General features: G+C 39.6%; 1 protein-coding gene across 2 annotated transcripts in view; it reads right to left on the bottom strand.

Moving 5' to 3' along the window:
- The window catches only part of LOC139936905 (cubilin-like), a 96,275-nt gene that overhangs the window by 40,267 nt on the left and 39,068 nt on the right, over positions 1-16,940 (bottom strand). The window contains exons 9-24 of one of the 2 annotated variants that reach the window (XM_071931722.1): positions 16,334-16,465; positions 15,306-15,401; positions 14,343-14,657; positions 13,706-13,818; positions 12,139-12,373; positions 11,460-11,644; positions 10,703-10,865; positions 9,858-10,048; positions 9,032-9,191; positions 5,315-5,496; positions 4,241-4,412; positions 3,467-3,695; positions 2,810-2,940; positions 1,456-1,642; positions 1,040-1,203; positions 423-604 (exon numbers count right to left, since the gene is read on the bottom strand). In XM_071931722.1, the coding sequence (XP_071787823.1) occupies positions 423-604; positions 1,040-1,203; positions 1,456-1,642; positions 2,810-2,940; positions 3,467-3,695; positions 4,241-4,412; positions 5,315-5,496; positions 9,032-9,191; positions 9,858-10,048; positions 10,703-10,865; positions 11,460-11,644; positions 12,139-12,373; positions 13,706-13,818; positions 14,343-14,657; positions 15,306-15,401; positions 16,334-16,465 (2,837 nt within the window). The remainder of the gene's footprint in view (positions 1-422; positions 605-1,039; positions 1,204-1,455; positions 1,643-2,809; positions 2,941-3,466; positions 3,696-4,240; positions 4,413-5,314; positions 5,497-9,031; positions 9,192-9,857; positions 10,049-10,702; positions 10,866-11,459; positions 11,645-12,138; positions 12,374-13,705; positions 13,819-14,342; positions 14,658-15,305; positions 15,402-16,333; positions 16,466-16,940) is intronic. The other variant, XM_071931723.1, reaches the window with a different exon arrangement.

The raw sequence follows: 16,940 nt of genomic DNA, 5'->3' as shown, positions 1-16,940 counted from the left end.
GTGACCAAATTCAACATTTCTACAAACTATCAGATGAAAAAAAATTGTCCCATGATTGGTTGCTTTCTTTTCAACAATTATTTGTAATTGAAAATAAATAAAGCATAATACCTCACTGTTGTTATCTATAACAAAAAACAGCATGTTCAAATACCGACAAATGAAAAAAACGAACAAAAAAATAAATTAAATAGACATAACTAAATTAGTCCTTGAAAACCTGTGACATAAGATAATTTAGAGAAGACATTTGAATTTATGTGGTACAAAGACAAGATTCTAGATTAAGTGGTGGAGAGTTCCAGATGCATGGGCACAGCTGAAGAAAAAAAATCTGTCACCCCAGGAGTGTCGAGACTTGGGTTCCTTGAGGAGAAGCATGGAACCGTAAGTTCTCTTACTCAAATTCAAGCCCATCTTACCTTGAGGAAGTCGAACGCACACGTTCCGTGCGTCTCTAGGTCGAAGTCTGCGAATGTCAGGAAGAGCGTGCTGCCTTGATTGGTTGTGATGAGCCAGAAGCACTCAGCGTCATGACCGTAGGGGTAAGGGTAGTTGGGTGACACAAAGCTTCCCGTTGGAGTAGTCAGTTCTCCACCACATCCTACGACACACACACAAAATAACATAGGGTTTAAGACCTGTATATTGGGCATCCATCTCTTAGTACTCCCATCTACATTGGTGTAACCAAAGTGAGGCTGGTGGGGCGAATAGTCTGGTCCATTTTTTGTATAGATTTGAATCATAATGTACACAGGGGACTCGACAAAGATAGTGTAAGCATGATAAAGGGCCAACAGACCAACCCAAGACATGTTAACAAAAGAGCCACAGACCCCGGACTTCCTATAGGCAAAATCTGCTCATTGATAAAGAAAAAAAAAAGCACGAGGGTTCAGACAAATAAAAAGGCATTATTTTCTCACACAAAAAAAGAAAATGACAAGCTATAAAAAAAATTCTGTAGAAAACAGTATGATGGTATAAGTGTGTGCGTAAATTTCAGAGGGTGTCATCAAATGATATTCTTATTTACCTGTTGCGGTACCATCAAAGCTGAGCGAGAACCCGCGGGCAGCGAAGCTCGAGTCCGAGACGAATTTCACAAACATCTTGTTGCTGTGGGAGGTGTAGGAAGTCGGGTTGAGGCTACTACCACAGAAGGTACCAAGCAGTGGTGAGGTTTCGTACCCTCCATTCCTGAAGATAAATGATACACATTGTGATTGGTAGGTGAAGGGGTGGGGGGGGGGGGGGTCAGGCTGAGGCTACTACCACAGAAAGTACCAAGCAGTGGTGAGGTTTCCATTCCTGAAGATAAATGATACACATTGTGATTGCTAGGTGAAGGGGTGGTGGGAGGAGGCCACGACCTGTCATAATTTCAAAAGGTGGTCCCTGGTTGAGATAAAATGTTAAATTAAAAAATTTAATGTTATTTTATAACCTCACCTGAGCTCAACATAGTCGTAGAGACAATCCACGTGCTGCTCCATGTCAAAGTCTGTGAAGTTGACGTTAATCTGTCGACCGGAAGAGGCCGATATGACCCATGTACACTGGCGATTGTGAGGGTACTCGTCGGGATAGTTGGGTGAAGTGATCACGCCAGTGTCTTGGTTTAACTCACCACCACACACTGAACGGTGGAGAAAATATAGATTAAATAATTTCATTTATTTCACTTCATTTACACATTTGTTTTTATTGCTGCCCTTAATTTACACATTTTAACAAAGTTTGTCAATTAGATTCAAATTATTCACAGAAGTTCACAGTGATACAGTGCTGCCTCTATCTACTGGGCTATCTCATTGGTCTAGTCGGCAAGACACTTCTCTAGAATTGCAAAGGTCGTGGCTTCGCAACTTCAAAGAAGAAAAACAAATTCCTGATTCAATGCAAATAACATTTCGCCTGAGATAGAAATAACGAACCCATAATCTACCGATCAAAACCAGTACTTTAACCCAGTACGCTACGAGTAATATGCCTGTGATTTTTTACACACAACTCAGGTACAATGTCAGTACTGGGTGATCAGTGCTAATGTTCAGGTAAAACCAAACATTAAAGGAACCCATTGCCTTGGATCGGACAAGTTGGTCAATAAAAAGCGTTTGTAACTGTTTGTAATAAAATGCATGGTTAGAAAGATGTTGTAAAAGTAGAATACAATGATCTAAACAAATATCCATCAAAATTGCGTGGTTTTCCTTTTACATCGTCGACTAACACAGTCGGCTATTTATGTGAGTAAAATTGTTTAACTCCATAGATGGCCGACCGTATTTCTTTGCAACGTAGAAGGAAAACCGTGAAATTCCGAGGCATGTTTGTGTGGATCATTATATTCTACTTTTAAATTATCTATTTAACCATATGCACTTCATCACAAACGGCTTCAAATGTTTTTCAAAGACCAACTCGACCAATCCAAGGCAACGTGTTCCCTTAATTAGGTTTAATTTTGCCGGTAGTTTCTGACGGTAGTTTGTGCAATCAATGGATGGGAAACCCTTAGTTGACTTTGATAGGTTATAAAATAAAGTTACATCTAACTTTGAAAGTCTATGCAAAATAGGCACAGCAAAATTATCAGAAATTGTTTCTGTTAAGCCCGGTACATACTTCCTGCGAATGCGAAGGGAACTTGACGTGAATTTGGCGTTACAACCCTCCTTTCGCAGCAATCATCTCAATTGAGTTGAGCAGAGTTGACCTGCTGTGAATTTTTCGTTACGAATTTGTGATGTCAACATTCACTTCGCATTCGCATTCGTAGGAAGTTTGAGCGGGGCTTTACCTGTTGTAGCGTCTAGAGCCACGTAAGAGGCAGTGAAGCCCTCACGAGCTATGCTAGAATCTGTATGGAAGATGACGGTCATCATGTTACCGGTGGTTGTGAGGATTGGAGGCGGGCTACTACCACAGTACCTACATGGGAGGATAGAGAATTGTCGGACAAAGTCAGAAAGATTAACCACATAGATGTCAAATATGGACTCTTGTGCCTATTGTTCAGGCATTTTTTCCTATTGTTCAGGCATTTTTTCCTATTGTTCAGGCATTTTTCCCTATTGTTCAGGCACTTTTCCCTATTGTTCAGGCATTTTCCCCTATTAGTCAGGCATTTTTCCCTCTTGTTCAGGCACTTTTCCCTCTTGTTCAGGCACTTTTCCCTGTACTTTCACGCCCGCCAATAGATGTTGCAGAGCTGATAACATTGGCAATCAGCAGGGATGTGATAATCGGTTGAAAAAATCCCCCTGAACTATGAGCAAATTTGTGGAAAATTACTTCTCTCTCAAAAAGTATGTAACTTCAGAGGGAGCCGTTTCTCACAATATCTTATACTATCAACAGCTCTCCATTACTCATTACCAAGTAAGGTTTTATGTTAATGTCTTTTTTTGAGTTGATACCAGTAGTGTCCACTGCCTTTAATGAGAGTAATACATACCTTCCCATGTCTGGGGACAGCGCATTGGTGCTGTTATCATACACCTGTACATAATCAAAGATACAATCAGTGGCCTCCTCCAAGCTGAAGGAGTTGAATGTGAGACGGATGACGTAGCCGTCCGTCACCATGATGGAGTAGACACAGTGAACACCGTGGGGGTAACCTTCCGGATGAGGGGGCGAGGCAAAAATGCCGACGTCGTCTGTGAACTGACCTCCACATCCTCCTGAAACAGTGAGAGAAATGGTAGGAGAAACATTTATTAATGAAAAAGGCAAAAAAAAAAAAAAAAAAAAAAACATGTTTAGCGTCCTGTCTTTTGGAAAAAAGGAGGAAAGTTTGTTTTTCTCCATTCTTTTTAAATGGCCATCCAACACATTTCTAAAGACAACCGGCTGGGCTATTTATATTAAACAAAAGGAGGTGGCCTCTAAAAAGGAGGCGGCCAGGACAGGGGGCAAAAATAAATCATCAAAGTGTGCACATGCTTCCTAAATCAGAGCTGCCATCATTTTCAGCTTGCAATCAAGGAGATTTTGTACAACAATCAGGGAGATCTTTAGAATCGCATTCTTTTAAGTTTTTCTTATCAGAAAATGGGAGTTTTTTTTTTTTTTCAGGGAATTTTCTACAGAATCAGGGAAAATTAGCACCACTCAGTATAGAGATTTTCAAATTAGTTCATCAGAACACGCTCAGATTGGTTTATTTTCAGGGAACTTTCTGCAGAATGAGGGAGAGAGTTCTACGGCAGGACCCTGAGAGCCATACCTGGGGCTGCATCTTCAAATCTGAACGTTGCGCGGAAGCCATAGTTAGCGATGGAGCCGTCAGTGACGAACTTGAGATACATTGAGTTGCCAGTGGAGGACACCTCAGCTGGAAGAGCAGTTCCGCACAGCTTGGAGATTATCAACGAGTTCTCATCACCTCCATCGTGAAGCTAGGGAATCAGGAGGGGGGAGTGGGAAACAAAAAAGTTAGCTGGAGGCTAAAGGATGGTCCACGAGTTTACGCACCTCTGCACAGGGCTACCATTTGTGCCTTTTTGGGGAGTCCAATTCCTTTTGTGCACGTTTTGACACACAAAATGGCAGACAGGAGACGCGCCTGTATGTACGCTGCGAGTTGTGAAAAAAAGTAACAAGAATTCTGAATATAAATCTAGTCATTGCAAGAAATGAGTGGGCAATGGTCATCAGCGTACGTTTTTTTTTTACTGTAATCTATTTTTGCTAAGCAAGAGTTTTCTTTGCTTAGCAAGCTTTTGTGCTTACGTGCTTTATGAAATTGGGCCTTGGGGTCCCATGTGTCAGGGACATGCTGCATAATGTGCTCTACTTGCAGTAAGTCTTCAAAGAAACATTTTTTCTCCTGTTTTAAAGCAAATATTATTTCCCCTAAGATAGAAAAATTGAACCCACAATCTGCCGATCAACACTTGTAGCTTCAGCCCTGTGCGCTTGATCGCTCGGCCACCACACACCATCATGACCGTATCACAAAAATTTAATAATAGTTTCTTCTCATATCAAAAAAACATAACCAAGCTCAGATTTAGTACTGCCACCTATGGTGACTAGTGTTAAAGGAATTGGACACTATTGGTAATTACTCAAAATCATTGTTAGCGTAAAAACTTAGTGGGCAACAAGGATGTTTTTTCTTTCCTTTTTCTCTCGCAACTTCGACGACCAATTGAGTTCAAATTTTCTCAGATTTGTTATTTTAAACATCATGTTTGGATACAACAAGTGAGAATACTGGTCTTTGACAATTATCAAACGTGTGCAGTGCCTTTAATGTATATCTACTGCCCTCTATGGTATCTAGAGTAAACATTACCTGAAGGTAATCAAAGTTGCACTCTTCATGAGCTTCGATGTCAAAGGTTATAAAGGTCACGATGACCATCTGACCCTGGGGAGCATTGATGACATATTCGCAGATCTTGTCGTGAGGATAGTAGTTGGGGAAGTACGGAGACAAGAGTTCCTGAGTCGGATCTGTAAATATTCCTCCACAATCTGTAAGGAAAAATGTTTCAAAAACATAAATTATTCCCAATAAAAAGTATTTAAAAAAAAACGTTAAAAATTCCCGTCCATTTTTTTTTTTTTTTTAAGATCGATTTAAATACCTTTCTTTTTTTTCATTAAAAAAGAAAGAAAAAAAAATGTCTACATTAAATCAATCTCAAAACAGGAAAAAATATTTTTTTAAAATAGCTTATCCGTTGTCTTTAAAAAAACAATATTTAAAAAAAAGGCTTTCCCCTTTCCCTTTTCCAAAAAGGCATGACAGAGACGTTGTTAGGTTTAATACTTTTAAGATTTCCTTCTTTTAATAACACTGACTTCTCTGCCTTACCAGCAAAGATTATAAAGCGCCGCAAGGCGCAAGATGCGGAACTGAAGCTTTATCTATTGTTGGAACGTGAAATACGCCGGCCTGGAATTACAATTTTTTTAGGGCAAGGCCACTTTGGCCTTGGATATAGGCAAATTTTGAAGGGCACCAAGGCCAGTAGAAAGGGCACCAAGGCCAAAAGTTTCAAAATAAAGAAGGCGCGAAGGCCAGTAAGTTATCGAAGGGGTAATGAGCCTTATTAAACAAGTAAATTAAAAAATTGGCTAGAGGTTTCCTTATGGGTGGTTAACCCAATGGAACAGTTTTTTATGAATAAGATATTGATAAATCATGTTATTCAAGATATTGATAAATCATATCTTATTCATAAAGAAACCAAATGATTTTGTAAAAAGAAGAAGTAGAAGTTTATATATAAAAAAAAATTTAAAAAAATTCTATGAAGAAAAAAGTAATCGTAAGTTAACTTTCTTGCATTTGGGGGCATAGTTCTTAAATTCATCTTTTACATCTTCCACCAAACGCGCTTTTTGCGTCTTTATTTTGGCAAATTCCTTCGTAAACATTTCCAAGAGTCATTTCATTCACCAACAATATTTCGTCCAATCACAAACGGAGGATACCATATATGGGCATTTTAACAACAGCGCCCTCTGTTGATCAATGGATTGTGTTAGACTGGTTCCTTGTGAAATCGGGACGTCAGATAAACGAGCGTGTGGATTATATGCGATGCAGGTTTGCGCTAGCGTGTGCGATGACTCGGGAGTGGAATAAGTAGTCTGCCGAAAACAAATGTTTGTGTCAATAATAAAATCTTGGGCTTGGGTAAAAATAAAAGGGCACGACGGCCAATGGGAAAAAAGGGCACGGCAGTTTTGGCCGTGAAAATGGTATTTTTTCGAGGGGCATCACGGTCAGTCGGAAGGGCATCGACAACCATGGCCGTCGTGGCTGCCGTGTAATTCCAGGCCTGAATACGCATGGGCGCCATTTCAGCAAGTGAATGCTTTGTTTCCAATTGATAGGAATGGTCATTGTCTGCACTGAACTGCACTGATCTATTGTTGTATCAAAAGACTTACTTGCCGAAATGGCGTCCAGTGGGATTTCACATTTCAGCCCGAGTTCCGCACCTTGCGGCTTGCGGCGCTGTATAATCTTTGCTTACCAGCCAGCAACCCTTTACAGTAATATACATTGCTTGTTGTGTGCAATGCTTATAGTGTCAGTTCCAATAGCTAGTGATCACCATCAGTCTGCATTGTGTCTAAATTCAATAGAACTTATTCATAGCATTTCAAACACCATAACAATGCTCCACATAACTACCATTCAAGGGACAGTTAGATGCAGGGATTAGGTCATAGAGCTGCCCAGGCAGACAAAAGTGCTTAACAATTTCACCAAGGATCCCCCCCCCCCTAAAAAAAAAACAATGTTTAGCATTCTCCCTATTTGAAAAAAGTAAGGAAGAGGGCCTTTTTTTTAAGGCAGTGCACACTATTGGTAATTAATCAAAATAATTATTTGCATAAAACCTTACTTGGTTACGAGTAATGGGGAGCTTTTGATAGTACGTAAAACATTGTGAGAAACGGCTCCCTGTGCAGTAAAATAGTTTTTGAGAGTGAAGTACATGTAATCTTCCACGAATTTTTGAGACCTCAGATTTAGAATTTTAGGTCTCGAAATCAAGCATCTGAAAGCACACTACTTAATGTGACACAGGTGTTTTTTCTTTCAGGTTTGTTATTTTATGCATATGTTGAGATACAACAAGTGAGAAGACTGGTCTTTGACAATTACCAATAGTGTCCAGTGTCTTTAAATGGCTGTTCGACACATTTTTTTTAATTTCATAAACAGCTGGACTATTTTTCAAAACTTAATTTCGGAGGCGGTCTTTAAAAAAGGAACCGGGCGGGGACGCTAAACAGGTTTTTGTTTTTATGTGGCCAAAGCATAAAACAAGCAGAATTCCAGTCACTGGCTTGTGGGGCATGATATTTCCCCTGGTAAACTACTATTCTGGTAAGCATCAATGTGATGTGCTTAGCGACACTGTTTGGGCCTGTTCATAACAACAACTTTGTAAAGAGATACAAAAAAAAGTCCATTGATTGATGGTGTCCATTGAGTGTGGTTAACCTTGGATAACTTAATGCACCAACTGGTTTCACAAAATGAATACCAGATTAAACCCTATTTATATCTCAATCTATTTCATTCACACACACCACTGGTTTCAGGATCGTAGAGTGAATTCACTTCCATCTTGTAGTTTACAACAGACAAAAGCATACTTTTCATTGGGAGCTGAACTAGTTTGAGATCTCCCCTTTTTTCTGTTGTGGTGTAAAAATGTACTGTGCAATAATATCCTTGAAACACTTCCATTGAGCCAAAACCACTATGAACTTTATTGACATTAAGAGTTACCAGGGCCCAATTTCATAGAGCTGCTAAGCACACAAATTTGCTTAACATGAAATATTTTGCCTTGATAAAAACAGGATTACCAACCGAATTTCCACATGATTTTCAGGATAAGCAAACAACAGCTGAATACCAGTAACAAGCAACTTGCAACATATGGAAATTTTGGTTGGTAATCTTGTTTTTATCAAGGAAGAAATTTTATTCTAAGCAAATTTTTGTGCTTAGCAGCTCTATGAAATTGGGCCCAGGTACATTCCAAAGGCTTTGGTGAGATACAACACTTGTCATACGGAAATGTTTTATTTTGTGTCATAATAGTCCACATAAATTCAAGAATTATCAAATCAACAGCTAAATAAGTTTTGAGATGTGCAAGTTAAAAATAAAATCCCCAAAATGTCAGACAGTGCAATCTCCATAAATTATAAATTGAATGTTCCCTTCCATTGAGCTGTGTACAAATCATACCTGCAAGAAGTTGTTGGAAGTCACAGTTTTATGTTGGATGTCACGGTCAAAGTTTTATATAAAAATGTACTTTCTGGCAGCGAAAGTTGATCACTCGTTTTGCACTCATCATTAGTGAAAACGCAAAAGTAAAGTTTACAAGAAAATCAATTTCTCCGTGGCTCCTTAATAAACATGTGACATCATCGGTAACATGATCTATTATGACAATCAAAGTATAATTTTTGGAGCCTTGATTGAAAATTTAAATATTTCGAGAAGAAAAAACTGTCCCCAACTTACTCAGTTCATAGGTTGCCCTGAACCCTCCGGCATTTATAGAGGAATCAGATGCGAACTTGACCCACAGCATGTTGGATGAAGACACAAAAGGAGGTGGTATGGCATCAGCATGGCAGTAACGACCGACAAACGGCGCAGTTTCATCAAACCCGTCTCTCAACTGTGAAAAAGGGAACATTTAAATCATAAATGCAGTTTTCTGCATTTAAGGTCCAGTAAATTTTTGTGATTCACCCATTTTCTCAAAGATAGAATCCTTATGAAAATAGGGAAAAAATTACAAGCTTCTAGGCCTATTGTTAAAATGTTGTCAAAATGCCACTGTGTTTAATGGTGTTTAATACCCTTCTCAAATTTTATTTTCAAAATCCAAAATGTGCGATGATGTCACATTTCTAATTTATGGTCTGTACATTTGTCTACAATGGATTATCAGCTCATTCCTGATTTTTAAAGATATTCAATAAAAACAGCATTGAATTTGACCTTTTGATTAACCCACAATACATGTATCCTCTTTGGAATGCAGAGAGCGATTTGTTTTGGCTACTAAACCCTTCCGGCTTGCCAGTGCACTTTTGATCAAGGTAACTGAACTGAAATGTGTTTCTAGAGCTGGAAAATTGGGTGATTTTTGAGCCATCTTGTTTTGGTGGGTTTACATGCAAGATTTTTCGTCTTTGAAAAAGTAGTCACATTTCATTCGGTACAGGTTGAACTACAGAGGACTTTTTAGGCTTTTTAATCACATTTCAAAAATAATTTTGAAGGGCAAACAAAATTGGAAATCAGACTAAAGCAGAAACAATATCGGGCTTGGGTTTACCTCCACGTAGTCAAAGTTGCAGTTGGCCTCCTCCTCTATGGTCAGGTCTGTAATTGTGAACTTGATCTGAGCACCGGCGCCAATCTGTATGGTCCAGATACACTCAGCGTTGTGGTTGTAAGGATTGGGGTAGTTAGGCGATATCAGTATCGCATCGTCATCAGTTAGAACGCCACCGCATCCTGGATCAACTATTAAAACAAAAATCATCAACATAGATTTAAGAAAATGTACCGAATATAAAAATTTCACATCGTCGGCTTGTGATTTTGAAGAACTAAATTTGCAATTTCATATCCGTTAAAATCAAAGTTTATTTGGTTATAAATCAGGATTTATTTTTTATAAAAAAAAAAAAATCTTTTTTAAAAACTACTCTTGATGGATATACTTCATCTACCAGAAACTGCAAGGTTTATCAGCAATTTTATGAAGTCCACAAAAATCAAGCTTCAGCTACGGCTGTTGGCTTTAACCATAACATTAGAGAATATGGCTCTGGCACAGCCACAGCCAGCCACAGCCAGTGCAGACGTTATTATTTTCATAGAGCTGCTAAGGGCAACAATTTAATGCTAAGCATGAAATTTCTTCCTTGATAAAAACAGGATTACCAACCAAATGTCCATGTGTTGCATATTGCTTGTAACTGGTATTTAGCCGTTGTTTGCTTATCCTGAAAATCATGTGGAAATTTGGTTGGTAATTTTGCTTTTATCAAGGCAAACATTTCATGCTAAGCAAATTTTTGTGCTTACCAGCTCTATGAAATTGGGCCCTGATCTTAACAGGGCAAGGAGAGCAAGAGGGGCGAGTACATTTCAAAAAAGAAAAAAAAAACTTACTTGACATCGACGTGTACGTGATGTGAAACCCGGTGTCCGTAAGACTTTCGTCGCTATGGAAACGGATGAATGCATAGGGGCCAGTGGTCTGAACAGGTGCCGGGGTGAGCGTGCTGCAGAACTTTCCCAGGGACACGGCGGTTTCAGTTAGACCATCTCTAATCTGGAGATTGGAAAAAATGAAAAAATAGTTGTGATTATTGGCGAGGTTGAAAACATTGATAACGTTTATAGGATTTGAGACATTGCATGATGAGGTACATGTAGCAATATATAGTTGGTTTGCTGTAACTGGGCGCAATTTTGACCATTTTTGCAGCAAATGTTCCTCAAGAGTTGAGCACAAGTCAACTTATGCAAATTATTTGTTGCAAACTTGTGACTTTTTTATATTGCGTTCGCAGGAACCAGGCCTCTTGCATTGGTCGCCTAGATCAAACGATGACCCTTGAACGCCTGTATGCATCGTGAACACTTCTCAACCAATCAAACGGCGATAATAGAAACAACTAAATAAACCCCAGAACGTTTACGACCAATTAGTCCAAACCACGCCACAATGCCCTCTACATGTATGTCCACCAAGAAAGGGTATAAGAGGCAGTTCCGTATTGGACATGGTCACCAGTGTGACGAAGCTCCTAGCTTAGGAGTGCAACGTAATTACTAAATTATATGTAAGTAACATCATAAATAATTTTGGATTCGTAAAAAGCAATCTTTTAATTCATTAACATAATAAATTTTTAGATTTTACCTCAACGTAATCGTAATCGCATGTTTCGTGAGTCTCCAGCTGTAAGGTGCCGAATGCAAACGTCATGTACATGCCAGCATCCACCGTGACCGTCCATACACAGTCCCTGTTGACGGGATAGTTGCCGGGGTAACCGGGTGAGTTGATGCTGCCGTAGTTACTGCCTATGAGGTCTTCACCGCATTCTAATGGAAGAAATGGGAGTGGGAAAAACAACAATTGTAAGAACCCAAATAAAATAATAATAATAAAATAAATCCAGTGCTTAAATCGCCAATAAAAGTGGTAAAACCAAAAATAAAAGCAAATGTCACTTTAATGCAGTTGAAGAATTGAGCGTTGTCTCAACAGATATTGTGCATGGTGTTTCTGTTCAGCAGAGTGTGGGTTCGAGTCCCGCTCGTGATATCTGTGTCCCTGAGCAAGACACTTCACTATAATTGCTCCTCTCCACCCAGGGGTAAATGGGTACATGTGAAAGCAGATATGATTTTTGTGATTGATTCAGCTTAATAGGGCATATTTGTTGCACAGGCTGTATACTCCCCACCATGTGAGCTGAGATGGTTTAAGGAATGGAATAAATGGCCCCTGCAGTGACCAGAGATAATGATGTTGGGAGCGCTTTGAGATGCCCTACGGGTGTGTAAAGTGTGATATAAAAACGATTATTATGTACCTGGGTCTACGCTGGACCAGTTGATTCCGAAACCTTCATAGGAAACACTGCCGTCCGATCGGAACCAGAAATAAAGTTGATTATGAGTGCTTGTGATCGGGTCAGGTACATCCTCCCCGCAGAATCGGCCAAGGGTATATGCGGATGCCGAAGCGCCATCGTTGATCTGTAAGAAGTCGTAGTCGCAGTTGGCGTGGGACTCCAGCTTGAAACGGGTGAAGCTGATGTAGACAACCTGGTGGAAATCGGGCACAGAAATTAAGACACTTGTTAAATATAATAATGATAATGATATTTATTCGGGCAAAGCATTCACAAGAACATGTAAAAACATTAACAAATATCTTTGAAAATAAAAACTTAGGTTTTACAACAGCGGGATGCCCAGGAGAGCATAGCATTTAAAAATCAAACTGGCTCCAAATGGCGTACACATGTATCTCCCAAAACCCAGAAAGGAAGAATTAAGGCAAGACGGGCTAAGACCAAAACAAATTCAAGACTAGTTCATGGTCATAAGCCTGACCGTATGGTGGGTTTAAAGCCATTGGACCCTTTCGGTAAACAGTGTTGTCCAAGGCCCACACTTTGTGTACCACAACTTCTATATCAAATAACAAACCTGTGAAAATTTAGGCTCAATCGGTCATCGGAGTCGGGAGGAAACAACGGAAAACCCCACCCTTGTTTCCGCGCGTTTCGCCGTGTCATGACATGTGTTAAAAATAATTCCGTATTTCTCGTTAACGAGAATTTATATTGTTTTGCTGTTTTCTCAAAAAGTAAAGCATTTCATGGAATAATATTCCAAGAAAAGTCTTTCACCATTGCCTTCTGTAAACCCTGTAAGTTATTTGTAAATCTGTGAACTTTTATTTTTTTTTCTGAACCGAAAGGGTCCAATGGCTTTAAAGGGGGTTAACAGAGGGTTAACACAGGATTAACGGAGGGTTAACACAGGATTAACAGAGGGTTAACACAGGATTAACAGAGGGTTAACACAGGATTAACGGAGGGTTAACACAGGATTAACAGAGGGTTAACACAGGATTAACGGAGGGTTAACACAGGATTAACGGAGGGTTAACACAGGATTAACAGAGGGTTAACACAGGATTAACAGAGGGTTAACACAGGATTAACGGAGGGTTAACACAGGATTAACAGAGGGTTAACACAGGATTAACAGAGGGTTAACACAGGATTAACAGAGGGTTAACACAGGATTAACAGAGGGTTAACACAGGATTAACAGAGGGTTAACACAGGATTAACAGAGGGTTAACACAGGATTAACGGAGGGTTAACACAGGATTAACAGAGACTGTAGCTAGGGTAGTAAGATCTACATGTACATGTACCTTGCTGTCTTGCACAGTAATGACCCAGGCACAGCTTAGTCCATGGTCATAAACCTGACCGTATGGTAGGTTTAAAGGGGGTTAACAGAGGGTTAACACAGGATTAACGGAGGGTTAACACAGGATTAACAGAGGGTTAACACAGGATTAACAGAGGGTTAACATGGGACTATAGCTAGGGTAGTAAGATCTACATGTACATGTACCTTGCTGTCTTGCACAGTGATGACCCAGGCACAGCTTAGTCCATGGTCATAAACCTGACCGTATGGTGGGAACTCAAAGAAGCCAGTCTCGCCGTTCAGGTAGCCACCACAAGCTGTCAACAGTGAAAACAATCACAGGAGTAACATAAACAAATCCCCACATCACAAACAAATTAAGTCTTCAACTTGATTTCCCCGCCCCTTAAAAAAAAAAGGGGTGATAATGTTCAAGAATAACTCAATACAGACTTTTCAGATTATGCATAATATTCATATAAAAAATATATATAGTTATCACAAAAGCAAAAGTGGGATACAGTATAACATAGCGCCTCTTGAGGGCGCGTGTGACAACAAATTTATCTTCAATCAAACTTGATGCACAGATTAACCCAATATGTGGTGTTGGAACTGCCATACAATTCACAACAGGCAGGGTGTGATATGGGCTGTGACTCACACACAAATCCTCGTCATTTGAAATGTGTCCTATATAAACAGGAATAAGACACGGGAACTTGTCCACCCCACACTCTAAAAACAAAAAAAGGTGGAAGGGGGTAGGGGGGAAACGGATTTCGCAAAACGCCGAAAAAAAAAAACCCCAAAGAGATCGCATCCCTGCTATTCCACTTACATTGTTGAGACTCTTCACACTGGTCCCCGGAGAACCCACTTAAGCAGTCACAGTCGAACCCGTTGACGAGGTTATGACACGTGCCGCCGTTCTGACAGGGAGCGCTGGCGCACTCGTCCACATCCTGGCCGCACTGGTCTCCCGTCCAGCCCGCATTACAGATGCACTGGTAGGAATTGCCGTAGATCTCACAGCGCCCGTTGATGCAGGGGTTGTCCAGACAGGAGGCCCCGGAGGAGGGTATGCACCCGCTGGCGCCTACACCGTCACCAGTGTACCCCTGGTTACAGGTGCAGATACGCCCATCGGGTACACCTGAAGACATAGCACAACATTTTTTAAATATGTATTCATTTTTGCAGGCTGAGAAATTAAAATACAGAGGCAGGAACAAGCTGGGGTCCGAAGGATTGCTAAAGAGAAACAAAGACCTTGTCTAGAGGCTCTCCTCTCTAGATGGTCTTTAAAGAACAACCATCTATAAAAATATTGTAGACACTACCACCTTTTGAAATGAAATTTTCACAGGTTAGTCTTATGCAAATGCAATTTTAAACACTACCCGCTTCGAATTTATATGGAATAGTTTGCGGTACCACCATGTAATGACTATCTCTAAACGAGTTGAGGTGGTTCCGAAAAGAACCGTTGGTTCCAACCGAAACCAATGGTTGAAACCAACGATTCTTTTCAGAACCACCTCAACTCATTTAGAGACAACCATTACACGGTGTTACCGCAAACCTTTCCATATCAAATTTCCACCATGCAAACTTTCAAACCCTACTTATCCCTTTGAATTTGCTCGAATTTGGTTCATGGGGTAATTTTGGCTCAACAAGCTCAAATTTTAACCCATTGAGTGATTTGACAAGGAATGAGCCAACTCACAGTTATAAGATTGCCACAAACAATGGGTTCCAATTACCGAACATATACAATCCCTTTCAACTAAAGGCTTACCGCTATTCTCTGTGCAGGTTGCGAACGAGGAGCATCCGCCGTTGTCTTGGTTACAGATTCCAACAAAAATGCAGGTCACTCCGTCTCCAACATACCCTGAAATTAATTATCAAATTGAACATAAGGCCTCGTCTAAACATACAGTGCAAGTCTTGCGCGTATTCGAACACTTGGAACCAATAAAGTGTGTGAGTTGTTGGTAGATATCAGATCTTACATTGCAAAAGGGTTGACAGAATCTTACATCTGTTAAAGGGTTTGGGTACAACATTTGTACGAAACAAAACACAAACGTCCACAGTTTTACATTAAACTAACATGGTTAAAAGATTATGGCACATGTGTAGAAAGCTTCCCTTAAACTACTATTTGCTGAGGTGCTGTATGTAGTTTTTGAGAAATGAGCAAATTAATTTCACAAAATAAATTTTCATCTCAGTGACACGGAAAATATTTAAGCATGTACAACGGATTACGTGACTCTCCTGAAAACATCGCTTTGTGTTTTTCAAAATGTTTTTCCTCAAAAACTTCACAACTGATGAAGCTGGAACGGAAGCTGTAAATTATATCACAAATACAGGTACATGTACATCTTCATGCACAGTGAGTAGGTATTGATATCATGGCCATAAACTTGATCTACAAAAGGTATCAAAAACTTTTAAAAGGTCTATGTAACTTTTGTAGGACGAAAAACACAATGTCCACAGATTTACACGGAACTTACACAGTTTGAAGATAATGTTAGTAGAAAGCTTCCCTGAAAATATTACATGCTGAGGTGCTGTAGTTTTTAGGAAATGAGTAAAACAATGTCATGAAAATAATTTTCGTCTCATGAGACGAAAGATTATTATAATCATTTACAAACGTATTTTCATGACATGGTTTTACTCATTTCTCAAAAACTACAGCACCTCAGTTAGTATGTAAGTTTAATGTAAATCTATGAACATTTTGAAAAGGTTCTCAAATCCTTTAAAAGGAAATACTCAAAGTTAAAAAGAAACAAAAGTGACACATACCAACGGGACAAGAACCACACTGTCTTGAGCCAGCATTGTTGATACACTGCACCAACGGGGATACTGAACAACCACCATTGTTGCTCAAGCATTCGTCAATATCCGTACACTGGTTTCCATTGCCGGTGTAACCTGTACCGAGAAAAGAGGAAGAGGAGTTTAGCGGATAACAGTTGGTTGAATGCCACAGGGTGTATTTTGTTTAAGAGCTACCAGTCTTAGGTCAATATTTGCTTCAGGTCAACACATTTAATATTGGCAAAAAATTGCCGCTTTCCCACATTATGAACAAATACGGTTGCAGATTTATTATAATTTTCTTAATTTAGGGGAACACCATGGGAATGCCGATGGCTATACTTCTACAATCAATAAATTTCATTACATTATATCAGACAAATAAAGCATTGACAAATTCAGGGGGGGGGGGGCTGGTGAAACATGCAATTGTTTATCCTTCAGTGGAAATAACTATAGTAAACAAAGCTGGCCACTGTCATACATCCTGTTCCCAATTGAACTGAAAAGTATCATTTGTTCATCATTTTTGTTTTCTCAAACCTGCTTGCACTAAACACATGTTGTCTATGATGGAACTTTATGCAAT

The sequence above is a fragment of the Asterias amurensis genome, chromosome 5, assembly GCF_032118995.1.
Source record: "Asterias amurensis chromosome 5, ASM3211899v1".
NCBI lineage: Eukaryota > Metazoa > Echinodermata > Asteroidea > Forcipulatida > Asteriidae > Asterias > Asterias amurensis.
The sequence above is the reverse complement of the archived record's forward strand: the minus strand, read 5'-3'. Positions and strand labels throughout refer to the sequence as shown.